General features: G+C 44.6%; 1 protein-coding gene across 1 annotated transcript; it reads right to left on the minus strand.

Annotated features, from left to right (window-relative positions):
• Positions 1 to 1,910: 1,910 nt before the first annotated feature.
• On the minus strand, positions 1,911 to 2,531 carry LOC123955961 (protein lin-28 homolog A-like). Its single transcript, XM_046028160.1, has one exon. The coding sequence runs from the start codon at positions 2,529 to 2,531 to the stop codon at positions 1,911 to 1,913; it is 621 nt and encodes a 206-aa protein (XP_045884116.1).
• Positions 2,532 to 19,727: the final 17,196 nt, after the last annotated feature.

The raw sequence follows: 19,727 nt of genomic DNA on the forward strand, positions 1-19,727 counted from the left end.
AAGGCTGGCTCAAGACTGCCACACTTGCAGAGGGTCACCAAGCAATGTTCCAGATTCTTTTCCTGGTGCGGAACTTTTGTCAAAGATGCTTTGGCTATTTTTCTCAATACAAAGAGAAGTTTGTAAACAATAAAACCCCCAAAGAACATGGAGAAGACCAACACATTCTATTTACACAAACCAGGCCACCTAGCAATCGCCCAATCTGCTATCTGTGAAGTCCTACGAAACCCAGACAGATAAGGTAACTAGGGGGGGCAACGAGCAGGGGAGACAAGAACCGAGGATCAGACACACATCACCCAATGCGTTCTATTGCATTTGCCCCGTTTCAACAGTGAGGTAGGTTTGTGGTGATCTCACAGCATGTAAATAGAAAGTTTCTCCTTTAGCTACCACGACACTAATCACTGCTACAGCAGGGCACTGGCTCTGGGCACCTCGAAGAAGCCATGGCTTATGGACTCTCTGGAAGCCAACGAGAAAAGCCTAGAATTTATAAAGGTTAAGAAATTTAGCCTTTGTTTCATACACGCATCCCTGGGCAGCTCAAGATGGGTCCAGAGTTGTTCTTCTTAAACCCAAACTTACCAACTCATTTTAAAACACGCACGTGCACACACACACTCACACACATACACCCTGTTGTGCATGGTAGGCCTAGCCCCAATCCAGTGGAGGATGGATCTGGTATGTAAAGTGAGTCCTGTGCCCCGGGGTTAGAAATCTGGAACAGGAATCCCTTACTTATTACACATATAGACAACTAATCTGGGCTCCCCCTCGGCACCTTTCAGCGGGTGCAGCCTCTCCTAGTACTACTTCCTGGACCATCTTTTCCTGTTCAGACCAATTTCCAATCTTTCAATAGGAGGTCAAGTCATGGGGAAACGGCGTTAAAACCTAGTCTCCCACGGATCACTGAAGGTAGAGGGGTTTCAAGAGAACACTATGGCAGAAAAGCCAGCTTTAATTGCCAAAACTGAGGTAGTTCAATAGGCTATGCACTCCAACTAGATGTTCGCCCTGGTACTCAAACAGCAAACATTCCTGCTGTGTAGACCCGGAGCTGCTGCCGACTTATCCCTGAGATCGCTCATGTACCTGAGAACACAGTGCAGGAATGAGGGCCTTAAGATTAAAATACACAAAAATACAAAACCAGAATATTTATATTACGAAAACAAAGTTAAAATGCACAAGATACGTCATTCGCACACAGCTAGTGCAGTTGGCATCCTGGAGAAAGTGGGGCCCAAGGTGCGCTTATCCACGGGAGCAAATAAATAAAATTCTATTGGCCCAGAATGGGGCGGGAGTCAGCTTAGGAATAGTAGGTCTGTAGCCGATCCCCCAACCATCCTGTGGCTACTATGACAACCCACTGCTTGAGACAGTCCTCAGCACCCTATATCCCAACAGTGGGTTACGAGACAAGATGTGGAAAAACCCTGCCTTACCCCCGAGAGACTCCTGCCCACAGAATGTAGTGGTTCGTGGGTTGGGCCCATCAATCTGGTCTCATGCTTAATCTCTACATTCTGGCATGGGAAAAATTACTATTACATCTCCTTCTTCAAAAGGAAAACCATTTCCCTCTCCAGGCCATGTTCAAAAGCTGGAGATCCGGGAGTGGACACTCAGATAAAGCACACAAGGGAGGGATTTTCTCCAAAACCCTCGAGAGCATCTGGATAGAGCGCGGTTGGAGTTCATTGGCCTCACCCCTTCCCCCCTACCCTGCGCCAAGAGGGAAGAGGGGGGTGATGCGGTGGACCCCGGCCTGAGATGCACGGCAGAGCCAGCTGCCCCCTACCCGCCCTGCCCCCCACTTTCTCCACTCTGCCGATTGCTGCCTCCTCCTCAAAACTTCCTGATCGCAAAAAAAAATTGCCCCCACCCACTGTAGCTCAATTCTGGGCCTCTGGGAGCAGGGCAGGGCTATGGATCTCTTCTTCTTCTTCCTCCCGAAAGTAGGCAAGCTTTCCCTGTGAGCATAGGGCCTGCTGGGCCTTCAGGGGACACGAGGCCACCATATGGCTGATGCTTTGGCAGAAGTGGCACTTCTTGGGCTGGGGTGGCAGCTTGCATTCCTTGGCATGGTGGTCTAGACCTCCACAGTTGTAGCACCTGTCTCCCTTTGATCTGCGCTTCTGCATGTTCTTCCCTTTGGGCCGCCTCTCACTCCCAATACAAAACACCCCACCAGGGCCGGTGACCCTGATCGATTCTAGGCCCTTAGCAGACTTCTTAAAGGTGAACTCCACTGCCTCACCCTCCTTCAGGCTCCGGAAGCCCTCCATGTGCAGCTTGCTCTGGTGCACAAAGACATCCACTGGGGGGTCAAGCGCGACCCCGGCGCGGGCGGTCATGGACAGGAAGCCGAACCCCATGCGCACGTTGAACCACTTACAGATGCCGGCACCGTGCAGCAGCTGCGGCTCCTCCGCCGCCCGGGCGGCGTCCTCCTGCGCCTCCTCCGGCGCCTTGGCGCAGCCACCTGCAAACTGCTGGTTTGACACAGAGCCCATGGTAGTCGGCTGAGCCCGCGGCCCCAGAGAAGTCCGGAGGCAAAGGGGTGGCTCGGAGAAGAGGCCGCTACATCTTCCCCAGCACAATAGCGGTGGGAGGGCCCCGATTTTAGATTTATAAAGAAGGTAAATAATAGTATCAAGTTTCCACATGCCCTCCACTCAGGTTCCCTTAATAATAACAGTTTTGCATATCTGTAATACAATTATGAAAACTAGGAAATTAACCTTAATATAATACTATTAACTAATCTTTAGACCTTATAAGAAATTCTTCCATTTTCCCATATTTTTTTTTTTTTTTTGCTCCATATTCAATCTGAGATTGCATTGATTTGGCTTTCTTCTTTTTTAAAATTTTAATTCCAGTATAGTTAATATACGGTGTTATATTGGTTTCAGGGGTACAATATGATGTTTCAACACTATACGTTACTGGGCATTCATCATGATAAGTGTACTCTTAATCCCTTTCACGTATTTCACCCATCCTATTCATCCCATTCACCCATATCCCCAGCCCATTCTTTCCTTCTCTCTCCCTCATGTTTTAGGTATATGGTGTCATACTTTATATCCTTTCATTTGGTGAATCCCTTCACCAAAGAGTTTTAATTTTACTGCTTTTGTGCTTCCGACTTTTCTTACTCCTACTTATGGGCTTTCCTTTCCATTCAGAGTGCCCTTAAACATTTCTTAGAGGGCTGGTGTAGTGGTAATGAATTCCTTTAATTTTTGTTTGTGTAGGAAACTCTTTGTCTCTCCTTCTATTTTGATTGATAGCCTGCTGAACAGAGTATTATTTGTTGCAGGTTTTTATCTTTCAGCACCTGGAATATATCATGCCACTCTCTTCTGGCCTGCAAAATTTTTGCTGAAAAACCAGCTGATAGATTTATGGGGTTTCCCTTGTATGTAACCCTTTTCTTTTCTCTTGCTACTTTTAAACATCTCTATTTATCACGACTTTTTGCTGTTTTAATTGCTATGTGTCTTGGAGTGGACTTCTGTGGTTTACATTTTTGGGGGCTCCCTGTGCCTCCTGAATATGGATTTCTGTTCCCTTCCCCAGATTTGGGAAGTTTTCAGCTATTATTTCTTTAAATAAATTTCCTGTCCCTTTTTCTGTCTTTTCTCTTTCTGGAATCCCTATAATGTGAGTGTTATTATGCTCGATGATGTCACTGAATTCCTTAAGTCTGTGTTCTTTTTCTCTTCTCTCTCCTGCTGAGCTTGATTGTTTTCCATTATCCTGTCCTCCAGGTCACTGATTCATTCTGCTTCCTCTAGTTTACTATTTATTCCATCTAGCGTGTTTTTAATTTCAGTTATTGAGTTCTTCATCTCCAATTGGTTCTTTTTTTTTTTAATTTTTTTTATCTCCTTGTTGAGAGTATCACTGAGGTCCCCCACTCTTTTCTAAAGTACAGTGAATAACTTTATGACCATTACTTTAAATTCTCTATCATTACTTTAAGTTCTTATCTATGTTTTGTTCCGCTTGCTTGCTGTGATTTTGTTCTATTCTTTCATTTGGGGCATGATCCTTTGTCTCCTCATTTTGTCTAACTCTCTGTGTCTGTTTCTGTCTATTAGGAAAGTCAAGTTTGTTTCCTGATCTTGAAAGTAGTGGCCTTATGAAGAAGAGATTCGGTAGTGCCCTGCAATGCGATATCCCTTATTCACCAGAACCTGGTGCTTCAGGGGTGTCTCCTATGTGTGTTGTGTGTGCTCTGTTGTGTGTGGCTGAGTTGCTTTTGTCTTCAGTCCAGACATCTACAATGGCCCTCTTTGCCTGTTGTGGGAGGATTTGGTCCTTATGTAGTTAATGGGACCATGTGGGGCTTGAGCTGAATCAGACTAGGCATTTGCCAGAGATGCGGTAGCATCAAACTGCAGGATGTTTTCCCTGTGTTGCCCCTTAGAAGCTTCTGTTGGTGGACAGGGCCTGTGGTCAGACTAGATGGGGCTGCAGTCCTGCAGGTATGTGTGGTTATGTTCTCTTCTTCCCAGGGAGTCACTTTGAAGTGGTGCTGTCCTCTCTGGGGAGCTTCTTACACACTGTTAGGTTTGTGACATCACTTTGGATGGGCTCTGGAGGTTACAGGTGCCAGCAAGGTTTGCACAGGTCCTGCAGCTGCCTGGGAAAACTGCCAAGGCCAGCCAGCTTGGAGGGGGATGATCTGCAGAAGTGCATGAGGGCGGGGCTGCAGTAAAGCAAGTCATGGAGGATGCTGGTGCTGGGTCCTGCAGGTGTCTATATGTCTAGGCTGGAGGATAATAGAGGAAATGGCACCCACCAGCTTCTTTGTTCTTGGAGAAGTCTCCCAACAATCCCTGTGCCTCCAGCACATGCTCTGAGATTAGTAAACAAATCTCTCTTTCTAATACCCCAGATGTTTTTCAAGCTGCTGCTTCTAGGCTATATCTCAGTGGAGTTGTTTGTTGTGCTATCTCTTTAAGGTTGGGGACTCAGTTTACTCTTGCCCTCTAACTCTCCCAGCACTGAGCCTGCTGGTTTTTAAAGTTCCAGATATTAAGTCCTGCTGATTTGTAAGAACTCATGAGGCTAGGCCTGTCTGGTTTTCAAAGCCAATGTTATTTGTTTTCCCCGAGTTGGTTTCCCAAAACTAAAGGTGACTGCTCCTCTCCCCTCTCCACACCTGCCAATGTCTCTCCCTCTCATGGGCAGTCCTGTGGATCTATTTAGCCCCCAACCATGATTCCACCCCTCTTAGCCTCCTTGATTTGGCCTCTTCTCTACATTCAGCTGTAGAGAGTTGGTCTTCAGGTCACTTTCTGGGTTATTTATACTGTTGTGGGTATTATCTAGTTGTAATCATGGGATGAGTGGAGTTTAGAGTCGTCTCACTCTTTTATCTTCCCTGGAAGTCTCTGTTATTCTATTTTTGACAATTTCTCAGCCTGCCTTTGTCTTCAATAACTTTGACTCTTTTGAAGAGTACTGGCTAATATTTTTTAAAATGCCCTCGAATTTGAAATTTTCATATATTTTCTCATGATTAGATTGAGGTTATGAATTTTTGACAAATATACTACAGAAATGATATTGTGACCTTCTTAATGCATCATATCAGGAGGTACATGTTGACATGTCCTTTTTTTTTAAAGATTTTATTTATTTATTTATTTATTTATTTATTTATTTAAGAGAGAGAGAGAGTGTGTGTCTGTGTGTGTGTGCACACAAGAGAGAAGCAGGCTACCTGCTGAACAGGGAGCCCGATGTGGGGCTCCATCCCAGGACCCTGAGATCACCACCCGAGCCGAAGGCAGACGCTTAACTGACTCAGCCACCCAGATGCCCTTGTTGACATGTCCTCGTATTGGTGATATTAACCTTGTCACTTGTTTAAGGTGACATCTGCCAAGTCGCCCCATGATCAGATTACTTTTTTTCCCTTGTGATTAATAAACATCTTATGAGGAGATGCATTTAGACTATGTAAATATTTTGTTTGTCATCATACTTTAAGCCAGAAATTTTAGCATCTACAGATAATTTTTGTTTTTATGACAGGGTGTCTTCTTTTTGCCTGACATCTACACAGGGTGTACCCTTCCTCCCCAGTCAAGGGGTGAGGGAACTAGCAGCAACTCCTGGTGGGCTGGGCAAGGGGTCAATGCAGGCAGCACAGTCTGTCAGACCTGATAGTGAGCAAGAGGACATGGTCTGGGCAGACCCCATAGTCTGGCTGGCCAAAACACGAGAGGAGATGTGACCGGTGAAGAGTTGTAAGCTGCTTAAGGACCAAGTTTGTCCCTTAATGGTTGTAACTCAGGCTTAGCCCAATGGTTGGACATGATAATGCTTCTTACGACCTGGAGTACATCCTCCCACCAAATTCAAATGTTGAGGCCTTAATCTCTACTGCCTCAGAATGTGACTGTATTTGGAGATAGGAACTTTAAATGGGTGATTAGGTTAAAATGAGGCCGTTAGTGTGGGCCCTAATCAAATATGGCCCATATCCTTATGAGAAGAGGAAATTAAGACTTACAGAGAGACATCAGGGCCTATACACATAGAGGAAAGATCACATGGGCAAGAAGATGGCCATCTGGAAGCCAAGCAGAAATCAAACCTGCTGACACCTTGTTCTTGAACTTCCACCTCCAGAACTGTAAAGAAATAGCTTTTTGGTGTTTAAGCCACTGAGTGGTATTTTGTTATGGCAGCTCTAGTAAATTAAGACAGTGCTGCATAAGTATCTTCTGGGTAAGTAAAGGAATGCAAGGGCTATTGACCAGAAGTCAAGAGCACGTGTGCTAAAATGGTGCTTCTGGTACTATGAGCATGGGCACGTCACCTGGGCCTCTTGCTAGAATGAAGGTTCTGACTCTCAAGTTCTGGGATGGGGCCTGGAAGTCTGCACACCTGACAAACTCCCAAGAGAAGCAGCAGGTCCAAGGACCACCCTGGGAGCAAAGCTTTGGATGGCCTTAGAGTCCCGGAGACCTGAGGCTTGCCTTTGAATGGAATGATGTTTTGTGACTTTAGAGGAAGATAGGGAAACTTATTGGCGTTAACTTTGGCAACCACTTTGAGCACTTTCTAGATGCAAACCCCATGCTAGCATGTGGAGACACCCACGTGGGCCAACCAGCCACAGCTCTTGCAAGAGGAGGGGAAGACACTCAACATAGGCCTTGCAAACTGCCAGGCCCTCTATAGCTTGCGGACAGCCAGTTTTATTCCTCTGCAGGTATAAAGAATGAGCCTTGCTTATCAGTCATGCAGGGCCATGAGAAAAACAACTTTTTCATCAAAGCTTAAGAAAAACGAGATTAGTTTTTGAAAAGAGTGGGAGGCAGCTGGAAGTTATTTGTTGATGTCAGTGGCCTTGGAAATTCTAAATGAGATTCTCTTTCATTTTGCTGCCCTTGCCTCCTTCCGTGGAGGCATCATTTTCCTCCTGTGCCTGTCTGTGAAGACGCCTGGCTCAGGTTCACTAGGGGTGGTCAAAGTCAAGTATGCCTCCTCAGTCCCCCCAACCCCGTGTCATTTTAATATACCTTTCTCTCCATGAGCAATCACGGCTCCTTCAGGAGCTGTGGTAAGGAAGTTTCTAGTGCTCACATAAATAAATAACCTATTCATCATGTGGCCCTTTGTCCAAAGCGCTAGAAAAACAGTTTGCAATGGAAATTTGGGTACAAGCCATTGTTGAGAATTACAAAATGGTGAGACTTCTGTTATTTATTAATCAACCTATAAATAGCCTCAAAAAAAGAATCCAAGTGACTCTGTCTGAGAGGGATAAAACTGAGGTCCATTTGATTTCTTTAGGGAAAACCACCCTAGATCTGGAGGCTGGAATAGCGTGGGGTAGGCCAGGGAGAGGGGCCTGCTGGACAGCCCCAGGACAGAGAGCTCTGTGGGAGCTGGTGTGGGTGGAAGCTAGGATTCCTGTAAGGAATTATTTACAGAAGCTCTTGGGACCATGAGTTTTTCTTTGCTTCTTTTGATAGAAAGGACACACACACCCATGATGTTTGTCTTTCTCCTGTTTTTTTCCAACGGTGGGATGCCATTTTCACAGGAGTAGAGCAACTGAGAGGTTGGTTTCTCATCTCACTCATGCCAGAAAACCCCCACAGGGGTTCTAGCACTGGAAATCTGAGTCGTTGCCATCCTCCTCTGCCCCATGGCTCTTTAAAGGAGCATTTCAGGAGCAGAGTCAGCTGGCCCTGGGCATGAGATAGGCTGCTCTCCCGGGAGCCTGAGGGCCTCTACGTGAGTACCTCCAGAACCACAGGGCATAGAGCAGAAAAGCGTTTGTTGCTTCTACTCTCTTTTATTTTCCAGCTCTATCGCAATATAATTGGTGTGGAACACTATGTGAGTTTAAGGTGTACAATGTGTTGATTTGATACACTTACATATATTACTGCAAAATGATTAATTACCACCCTAGCATTAGCTAACACCTCCATTGCTTCACATAACTACCATTTCTTTTTTGTGGTTAGAACACTTAAAATCTACTCTCTTAGCAAGTTCAAATGTAGAATATATAGTATTATTAGTTATAATCCCTGTGTTGTAGTTTAGATCTCTAGAATTTGTTAATCTTGTACTGAAAGTCTCTACCCTTTGACTAATATCTCCCTATTTCCTCCATCCTCCAGCCCTTGGCAACCACCATTTTACTTTGTTTCTCTGGGTTTGGCTTTCTTAGATTCTACACATGGGTGATACCATATAGTATTTGTCTTTCTCTGTCTGGCTTACTTCATTTAACATAATGCCCTCTGGTTCATCCAAGTTGTCACAAATGGCAGGGTTTTCTTCTTTCTCATGGCTAAATAATATTACTCTCTATATATTTTGGAATATTAGTCAGCCATGAGAAAAAAGGAAACCTTGCTATTTATGACAGCTTAGATGAACCAGAGGGCATTATATATGTTTTATATACAGAAAGAATCTTCTTTATCCACTCAGCTATTGAGGATTAATGGTTGTTTCCATACCTTGGCTGTCGTGAATATTGCTACAATAAACATGAGGGTACAGATATTTCTTTGTGATCCTGTTTTTATTTCCTTTGGATGCATACCCAAAAGTGGGATTGCTGGATCATATGGTAGTCCTATTTTTAACTTTTTGAGGAACCTTTGTACTGTGTTCCATAGTGGCTACGCCAGATTACATTCCCGACAGTGCACAAGGATTCCCTTTTCTCTCTACCCTCCTCAACACCTAACCAACTCTTGACTTTTTGATGGTGGCCATTCTAATAGGAGTGAGGTGGCATCTCATTGTGGTTTTGATTTGCATTTCTTTGATGACGAGTGATGTAGAACATCTTTTCATGTGTCTGTTGGCCATCTGTGTGTCTTCTTTGGAAAAATGTCTTTTTGGGTCCTCTGCCTACTTTGTAATTGGATGGTCTATTTTTTGGTGTTAAGTTGTAGGAATTCTTTATATATTTTGGATATTAACCCCTATCAGATATATCATTTGCAAAACCTTCTCCCATTCAGTAGGTGGCCTTTTTGTTTTGTTGACAGTTTGCCTTGCTGTGTAGAAGCTTTTTGGTTTGATGTATCCCTAATTTAAATTGCAATGTATATGGGCTTTCAAGTTTAGTTTTTGGAAAATTATAGAGCTTTTCTCTTTAGACAAATACACCAAACAATTCAACAAACTGAATTGATAATGATGTAGGAAGACTATAATTTATAGTTATAAGTCAAGAATAGCAGCAACTGGAAACTCTAACCAACTGAATCAACACTTACCGTGCAGCAACAGCAGAGAGTCCTTTCAGAAAATTGTGGAAACTACAAATCTTTATCCATGTACTTTTGTTTCTAAACACTGTGTGGCTGCCAGACTTCTTAGGAGAAGGCTGAATTAGTGGCCTCAGTAAATTCCAGTCACGTGTTAATTTTGGTTTATGAATTCCATATTTTGGTTTCTATACAGAACTCATTTAATAGATTATTACTGAGCAGCCCTAATGTGGGGTTGAGTGGCAGTGTGAAGGATAGCCTACAACTATAGAGGATAGGATTTTCATGTTTGGATCATGTTAAGACTCATCAGGTGGTCCATAAGGGGACTCATTCGAAAAAAAATATTGTTCTGGGGGAAAACATGGGATGGCATGGGAGATATGCCATATCAGAATATCCAGGAGGCATGTGTCATTTGGAAATAAAAGGTTTTTTGTGTGTGTGTTTTTTTTTTAAAGATTTTATTTATTTGGCAGAGAAAGGGAGAGCACAAGTAAGCACAATGGCAGGCAGAAGGAGAGAGAGAAGCAGGTTCTCTGCTGAGCGGGAGCCTTATGCGGGACTTCATCTCAGGACCCTGGAATCATGGCCTGAGCTGAAGGCAGCTGCTTAACCAACTCAACCACCCAGGTGCCCCCAAATGGGTGTTTTGTCTCATTGCTTTGATTTGCTTTTTACCATGATGTTTTATTTGTTTTGACTTTAAAATAATATAATAAAGTAAGGCATGAGATTATGTTTATCCAACGGGAAATGTATTAAAAAGCTGTCCAACACTGAGCATGTGAAAATCGGCATAAGGGGAGTGGTAAATTAAATTTAAATTTAAATTTAATGACAATGGATGCCCTTACTCAAGTCTTTTGCCTCAGTCCATTGCCAGAGACTACCAGTCCCCATCTTTCCCACACCCTCCAGTGACCCCTCTGAACATTTCTCCTACCACTCTGCTTGTTACCCTCTCCCCTCTGGCCATACTGGCATTATAATTGCTTCTCAATTACCAAGATATGCTCCTGCCATAGGGCATTTGCAATGGCTGCTCTCTGGAGTGCTCTCCCATCAGATATCATCATTGCTCACTCTCTGACTTAACCACTAGTCTTTTTTCCAAACTCATTTTCACAGTGAGGTTTATTGTAACCCTCCTATTTAATTTGCAAACTACCCTCCCTGTACTCCTATTCTCTAACTCCTGAATGTGCTTATCCTATTCTGTTCTTTTTGTTTTTTCTTTTTAATAGAACTTATTTTCCTCTAACATACTATGTAATTTAAGTAATTATTTGTCTGTGATATTTATTGAGACATGAATCTATTGAGTGAGATTTTGAAACCCAGATCTCTACTAATTTTTGGAAGTTCTATTTCCTCTTTGTTTTGTAATGCAAGGAAGACAATTTTGAACATTGTAGACCTTTCTGATTTGGCACAAGTAAAGTGATCTCATATTGAATTTGAACTGCTTAAAAAACACAAGTTAAATGAAAAAAAGTGAATTAAAATAAGTCTTTTCAAGACTTCCTCTATTAACACCTCTATTAGAACTGTTTCATCAGTTCTAATCCAGTTGGCTTTTGGTCTTGCACACTTGCTTACTGTTATCACTAATCCTGCTCTGTAGAGGGTGTTGTGGGTACCACCCACATGCCCCCTTCAAGGTCGAGACACCCATTCCACCAGCTGCTAGGAGTGTTGGATGCTGATGGCTCTCTGGGACTTGCCTTCAGTGTAAAGGACGTATCTCACCCAAAGTCTGGGCACCGCATATCCATTGACTGGTTGAGCTGGGCTACAAAGGCTTCACCTCCTTGACTCATTTAAAGACAGCTCTGAAGGGCCAGAGCTGAGACTTTTGTTCCAGCTATATATCATAATGTTTAATCCAGCTTTCCTTATCTGACTCACCCTATCTCTTGTTCTTAAAACATTCCCCACTAAACTTCCTTCTGTACAAAGACCTTCATCTTAGAGCCTGTTTACCAAGCAACTCAACTCTAGACAATTAGAACAAGAAGTGGGACTTTAGAGCTGGAAGACCCACTGGGTGGCTGGCAGTGAGGAGCCCAACACTGGTGGATAAAGGGTTTGGAGAATTCCTGGAAGGCTGTAGCAAGACTATTGTTGAAACTTTCACTTGTGGTGAATTAGGATAGGTTACTGGAATGATGATAGATGGGAATTCCCTGGTGGGAGCAACATCTCATGCATTTTAGGGATCCTGGGGAAGTAGTGACTACAAGGACAATGGAACTGGATAACTTTCACTGGGTGCTATCAATTGAAGAGAGACAATCAAAGGCTGAAGGCAACTAATCACTAATTTAAGGTGATGTGGTAAAGCTGGAGGGCTTTCTTTTTGTTGTTGTTTTTAAAGATTTTATTTATTTATTTGACAGAGATCACAAGGAAATAGAGAGTCAGGCAGAGAGAGAGGGAAGCAGGCTCCCTGCTGAGCGGAGAGCCCGATGCGGGACTCGATCCCAGGACCCTAAGATTAGGGCCTGAGCCGAAGGCAGCAGCTTAACCCACTGAGCCACCCAGGCGCCCCTCTGGAGGGCTTTCTTACAGCATATAAGGACATTCTTATCTCCTGCACCTGGAAGGCAGAAAAAGCTGTGGTTCAGGCCCAGGCAATAATTACAAGGGATTTAGAATCATGAGTTCTGTTTAGGGAGGAAAGGTACTGCTGGAAGAAGCTGCAGGTCTCAGTCAACATTCACTGGCAGCAGCCAAGGGAGTCTGTCTGGGACTAGATCCTGATGTCAGTGGATCAAGGGTGCCATTTGGCAATGGAAAATTTATTGATTGGTAGCATTCTGATTTTCTGAGTATTTTTAAAAAAGATTTTATTTATTTATTTGACAGAGAGAGAGATCACAAGTAGGCAGAGAGGCGGGCAGGGCGGGGTGTGCGGGGAAGCAGGGTCCCCACTGAGCAGGGAGCCTGATGCGGGGCTCGATCCCAGGACCCTGAGATCATGACCTGAGCCAAAGGCAGAGGATTTAACCCACTGAGCCACCCAGGCGCCCCTGATTTTCTGAGTATTTATTGATATGGTAGGATTAAGGATTTAATATACTATCATGCTGCTCTTTGAAGCTTGAAGGAAGTGATGGCCCACGGAAACTGACATAGAAATGCCAGAATGGCCAATTCAGACAATAAACTTCTCCTCTCTAAGACCAAAAGGGTTAGAATAGTGGACATGAAGAAACTGGAACACCATACAAGGGCAGAAATCCCACCAGCCCACTGGAGTCTACAGGAAGGCCCAGAGGCCACTGTGCTTACTAAAGAGTAAGGAAAACACTGGTGGGGGCTACCAGCCAGGCTGATGGGTGAGTCTGTTAAAAAGCTGGGATCCATGATAGCAATGGGGATGGTAAAATCCTGAATAATAGACTCCAGGTGGTGCAATGTTCTTTATGAGCAGCTGAGTAGAATAGCTGTCTTGGGGGCATGGTATGTAGAGAACCACGGAAATGAGTAATGGAACATGGTGTATGGGAGCAAGAGAAATGGGTTGCCAGCAAGAGTATGGTTCAGTTGAAACAAGTAAAAGAAATCAAGGATATATTAGGTCAAGGAGACTGAAGGCAACTACCTCAATAAAAAGTCATAATTCCCAGGATGCCTGGGTGGCTCAGTGAATTAAAGCCTCACCTTTGGCTCAGGTCATGATCCCAGGGTCCTGGGATTGAGCCCCACATAGGGCTCCCTTCTCAGCTGGGAGCCTGCTTCTCTTTCTCCCTCTGCCCCCTTCTCATGCTCTCTCTCTCTCACTCTCTCTTTATCTCAAGTGAATAAAGTTGTTGTTTGTTTTTTTTTAAGTTGTAATTCCTTGTTCCATTTCCTCATCTGAACCAGTTTTCAGGACCAGAACCCACTGACTGAAGGAAAGACTGATCCTCAGGAGGAAAGGTACATGGTAATGAGTTTCCCTGTCTTTCCCCAAAGGAACCTCTGGTCATTTACTTGGGTACATTATACACAGGGGAAGGGGGAAATAACCAGAAATTTCAAGGACTATTAGACACAGGGTGCCAGTAATTGTAATCTAGTAATCTAACAACAGAAATATCATCATGGCCACTCTATTAGAGCAGGGGCATATGGAGGCCCTCACATGACCAACTAGTTCACTAGTTTGCCTCCTCTACAAGCAGATGGATCCTAGGAGCGGATTCCTACCAGTTCAGCTAAGGAGAAGGTCTAATTGCAGCTGCCTTGCTGTGTCATTACTGGAGTGGATTAATATGACCTCTGGTTTATGGTATATGGCCATTCATCCAGCAAGTACATTGTCTTCTATTCTCATTAGGAAAGAGTGCTAGGAGCAGTTTGCATTCGTGTGGGACAAACAACAGTATGCATTTATAGTCTTTCTCTAGCTTTTATGTGCACTCAAGCCCTCTTTCATATTAAAGTCCAAAGGGCCCCAGACCATCTGGAAATTCTATAAAACATTATATTGGTCTACTATACTGAGGACATTGTGTTAATTGAACTGATGAGCAAGAAGTGGAACTATGTTGGAGCCTTGGTTAGACACATGCACGCCAGACAGTGGAAGATAAACCCAGTCAGAGGACCACCTTCTCAGTGCAGCTTTAGGGGTCTCATGGTCTGAGGCAGGGTGGGATCTGTTTCCAAAATAAAGAAAAATGATTTCTTCTCATTCCTTCCCCTAGTAAGAATGCACCACAATACTGGGTTGGCCTTTTGGATTCATGGAGACAGCATATTCCATACTTCGACCAAATGCTCAGGCTGGTTTGCTGAAGGAATGGAAAGCTATAAGCTCTGAGTAGGGTCCAGAGCAGAGAGAGCTCTATGGCAGGTCTAATCTGGGCATGGATTTTGCAGACCATGTCCAATTTTAATAGCAAATTAATAAAGGCAGCTGCTATTGCCTGAGAAGCCTTGATGACCAGGGATTCGGACGGGTTCTGGTTCACTCCATCAGGTCAGTGACTCGGACAGTGGAGGGGCTAGTCTGCAGGGAGGGAAGGGTAGCACGGTGGGTAGAGCAAGGAAATGATGAGGATCAGCCGGGGCCTGAGATCAGCTGCAGCAGCAGGGGCTACAGTTTGTCCTATTACATTCAGACTCCTGAACGAGCTATTCCGGGAGGGGTAAACTTACTATACAAATCAAGTGGATCCAAGCAGTGCAAGGGTTGGACTGTAGTGGATGCTGTAGTGTGTGTCCTAGAACCTTCTTCAGAATGGAAGAAGGGGTCATTTTCTTAGCTGCTAGATGTGTTGGCTGCCCATGGCTGATAGCTGAGCGCCCTCATTGTCAGAATCCCACATTTGATGACTGGTCAAAGTTCTGGGTCAAAGGCTAGGCCAACTGGCCTTAATGCGATGCACCTGTGAGGAGCTCTCCCAGCTTCAGAGCCCTCCACAGCATCAGATCGGGTCCCTTGAAACTTGTGTTACCATTCAACTTCTTCCTCTGCCCAAGTCCATGTCCTCGTTGCCTCACAGGTGCTGTCTCCCAAATCACTCCCTGATGTGCTTTCTACACACACATATATTTCTCAGATTCCGTTTTCTATGTAATATGACTCACAACACCGGGAGATCCAATATGTCATAGTATTAGATGTTAGATTTGAGGCATTTGGAGATCTGGTGATAAATGGAGTCCTGGTCCAAGTCCATGTCCCATTTGGTCTAGAGTCCACTGTCCTAACCATGATCATTCTCTGGTCCCCCAAATGGTTATATTAGCAAACAGAACCCTTACCTGTGATTCTCTGACCCACAGGAAAGGCCAAGTACAGGTCTCTGAGATTGCCACCCTTTCCCAACTCCCCCATCTCCAGCCCAGATAACCACTCAAGAGCAAAATCTCATCCTGGTGACCTGGCAGAAATTAGTGCCAACCTCAGAGAAGTCTAAGGACGCTTGTCCAGATCATCTCTTTATTTAATTCATCTCTCTCTGACAAAGGACTGCAGCAAATTTAATCAAGTGGCAGCTTCAATTACAGCTGTTATGTATATGTTGCATCTTTACTAGAGAAAACCAGCCTCTGGCAGCCAATGATAGGGAAAATGCATGTTTTTCAGTTTACATCAAGAAGGAGAGAGGCGCCTGGGTGCCTCAGTTGGTTAAGTGACTGACTCTTGATTTCAGCTCATGTCATGATCTCCGGGAACTGGGATCTAGTCCTGCATCAGGCTCTGTGCTCAGTGGGGAATTTGTGTGAGGATTCTCTCTCCCTCTTCCTCCCCCTCACCCCCCGCCCTTCATGCAAGCTCTTTCTTGATTTATTTATTTATTTATTTACTTATTTATTAAATAAATAAATCTAAAAAAAAAAAAAAAAGGAGATGCTGAAGCTGTTTGCGTTTACTTGGAATTCACGGTCATGCCTCAGATCTGTGTTCTGTCTTATATTCTTTGTTACAATATAATCCAAAGGTGCATTGATTATCTGACCATTCTTCAGAATATCAGATCTTCCACTATCTTAGTCAATATCATGTTGATTTAGATCTGAAAGAGCAGATGGCAAATACTTTCGATGGTCTGTTCGGACACATGTGCATCGGAAGATGGGAACTAAACCTCAAAAAATCCAAGATCCTAGAACACTGGCAAAATTTGTGAACTCCAGTTGTCTGAAGATGCCTTACAGTGTTGCTATGGTAGACCAGAATGTTCTATAGTGCTTCTGGCAAGCTCTGATAGGAGAATGAAAGAACAGAATCCTCAGGTTCTAAAGCGAGACCATGCCATCTGCAGCAGAGAGCTAATTGCCATTTGAGAAGCAGCCCTTAGGTCTACGGCCATACCACCCTGAACGCGCCCGATCTCGTCTGATCTCGGAAGCTAAGCAGGGTCGGGCCTGGTTAGTACTTGGATGGGAGAAGCAGCCCTTAGTATGCTATTGAGCCTTGGTAGAGACTGAGCATTTGACATGGGACAGCAAGTGACTGGAGATTCTCACCAGGTCCTGGGCATTTTCAGACTCATCAAATTAGGTAGGTGCAGCAGCAATCCATCATACTATTGGAATGTTACCTTTGGGACAAGAGTATGTCTGGAAAACACAAATAAACTATAAGAATGGATGGTCTGGATTCTTGTGCACTTATCTCTCCTGCCTTCCCTATGGCCTCATTGATGCTTTCCTGTGACCAGCGGATCAACAGAGCAAAATCTTGGGTCTTGTTCATAAATGGGTTAGCTTGATCACTTGGTACCTTTGATATGCCACTGCCCTGAAGCTCCACTCAGAGATGTCTCTGGAAGGCAGTGGTAGGGAAATGGGTGAATCTTCCCCATGAGCAGAGCTTAGAACAGCACACCTGGCATTCAACTCTGTGTGGGGCGTGAAGCAGTCTGAGGCAAGGACATACTCGGATTAATGAGCCGTGGTGGATGATTTAGCTATCTGGTGATGGACTTAGGATGAGAGAGGTTGGAATCTCAGGGAGACAAGAGATTGAGAGGATTGTGGGCAAATCCAGGGGCCATGGGGATCTTTGTGTTCACCTCCAATGACCAAATCCAGAGGCATCCTCCACACTGGAAGCCCAGAATCACCAAGTCCACAGGATGCTTTACCCAGTGGAAATGAGCCAGCCCCTCTCCTTGGTCACTTCCGTTCTTGCATTATGGGGCTATGAACATAGTCATGGCCCAAGGGCATGGACATCATCATGTCCAAGGTTGATCCACCTGCTGTCACTGCTGAATGTCAGACTTGTCAGCAGCTGAGACTGACATGGAATCACGCACGAGGACATCAACCAGCCAACACCAGCAGGTTGATTGCATTAGAACTCTTCCATCCTGGAAGGAATACTGAGTCATCCCTACTGGAATTTTTCCGTATTCCAGGTATGTGTTTTCCTTTCCCGTCTTTAGTGCTTCTGCCAGCACCACTCTCTGGTTCCTGGTTTATTATCATGGGATCTTTGTTACATCACTTTGGACCAAGAGGCCCAGTTTACAAGGAAGGAAACTAAAAATGGGCACAAGACCTTGAGATCCACTGGTTCTTCTGTACTGCACATCATTCAGAAGTGGCTGGCCTAACAGAACACTGGGATGGTCTCTGAAAGGTGCAGATCAGTTGCTAGCTTACAGATGACACAAAAGAGGTTGATATACTGTCCTTCGAGCGAGCAAAACTATTATGCCAGTGACTATTAATACAGTGACATTTTTCTCAGGAGTAGACTGCATGAGTCTAGGAACCAAGTGGTTGAAGTAGGAATGGCCCTTTCTACCATTACTTTCAGTAACTCACTTGGGGGAATTTGTGCTTCCAGCCCCCATAACTCTAGGCTCACCTGGATTCAAGGTTCTGATCAAAGGGGAGAGATGTTCTGCAAAGAGAGGCAATAAGGGTTCCCCTGAATTTAAGGTTATAGCTGCTGCTTGTTCACTTTGGGTTCTCCGTGTAAGCAGACCAGGAGGCAAAGAAAGAAGCTGCCATACTGACAAGGTTAACTGAGCCTGGTTATCTTGAGGATGGTTGCTGCGCCAAAACAGGGGCAGGAAAGGTACGTCTGGAATTTCCTGAGATGTTTCTCAGTGCTTCCATTACCAAAAAATAACTCTAAATGGACAACTGAAATACCCTTCACCTGGCAAGAGCATGACTAGGGACTTAGACATACTGGAGAGGAAGTTCTGGGCTACCTATTAGGGAAACAACCTAACTGGACACACTGGCTGGGCAAGCAACTTGGACCAGTGAGTTGCCTGAAGATGAGAACAATCTAGAATGGTTTCTAGGCATGGAGATGATAAATATTCGTTGCAGTCTTGGAACCGACTGTAGCAGAAGGGGTGACCGCTTCCTGTTGTATGCTGTGTCTTTAGGAAGTTGTGACCGGTCACCAACTTGAGGAAACACTGCCCACACAGAGTGAACTTAAAATGCAGTACAGGTGGATCTCAGTGGTGCAAGGCCAATGGCGCAACAGACTGTCAGAGCCTTGCTTGCATATCTGGGACCCAACAAGCTCAATGTGTTCTGGATGATTTTTAACTCCCAGTGTCTCTGCTCTGCACCAGAGAGCTTTCTTTTCTCTTTCTCTTTCTCTTTTTCTATCCTATCCTTTCCTTTCCTTTTCTTGTCTCTTCTTTTTCTCTCCTTTCCTTCTTTCCTTCCTTTCTTTCTTTCTCTCTCTTTTCTTTCTTTCCTTCTTTCTCTCTTTCTTTCTTTCTTTCTTTCTTTCTTTCTTTCTTTCTTTCTTTCTCTCTCTCTCTCTTTTGTAAATGCAGGCTACCTGCTTGCCCAGCAAACCAGAAGAGACTTGGAGAATTAATAGCCCGGCTGAAAGCTGCCCTCAGCAATGACAGACAGAAATTGGTGTACAAATCCTCCAGCTACCTCATCTGGTGGGTAGGACAGCTTGGGGTCATGTGTGTTGCACAGTTTCTTAGCCTTTTTGTTTGGGATTGATGGGCTGCCTGCTGTTTCAGATGTTTTTTTGTGTTTTTTTAAAAAAAGATTTTATTTATTTATTTGACAGAGATCACAAGTAGGCGGAGAGGCAGACAGAGGAGGAAGCAGGCTCCCCGCTGAGCAGAGAGCCCGATGTGGGACTCGATCCCAGGACCCTGGGATCATGACCTGAGCCAAAGGCAGGGGCTTTAACCCACTGAGCCACCCAGGCATCCCTTTCAGGGATTTATTAGCTGCTTTCTCCGTCTCATTCCCCTACTTCTCTGCGATTGCTGCTTGTGACTTCCACATGAAGGACTTCTGCTCACATCCTGTGGCAGGGTCTGTCTCTGGAAGAATCCAAGCTAAGATGGCTTCATTTACTGTTCCTACCTTTATTCCCCTTTTGCATGGATCTCTCACTTACGCTTCTCATCTGGGCCCTTATGTCTCCATCTGGACTATATTTCTAGGGGCAGTACATCCGCAGTTCCTTCTTCTCTAAAGGCG

This window comes from Meles meles, chromosome 14 (genome assembly GCF_922984935.1).
Source record: "Meles meles chromosome 14, mMelMel3.1 paternal haplotype, whole genome shotgun sequence".
NCBI classification, from domain to species: domain Eukaryota; kingdom Metazoa; phylum Chordata; class Mammalia; order Carnivora; family Mustelidae; genus Meles; species Meles meles.

Excerpts from the sequence above, each read along its gene's own strand:
- LOC123955961 (XM_046028160.1), bottom strand. The coding sequence starts at position 2,531 with ATGGGCTCTGTGTCAAACCAGCAGTTTGCAGGTGGCTGCGCCAAGGCG.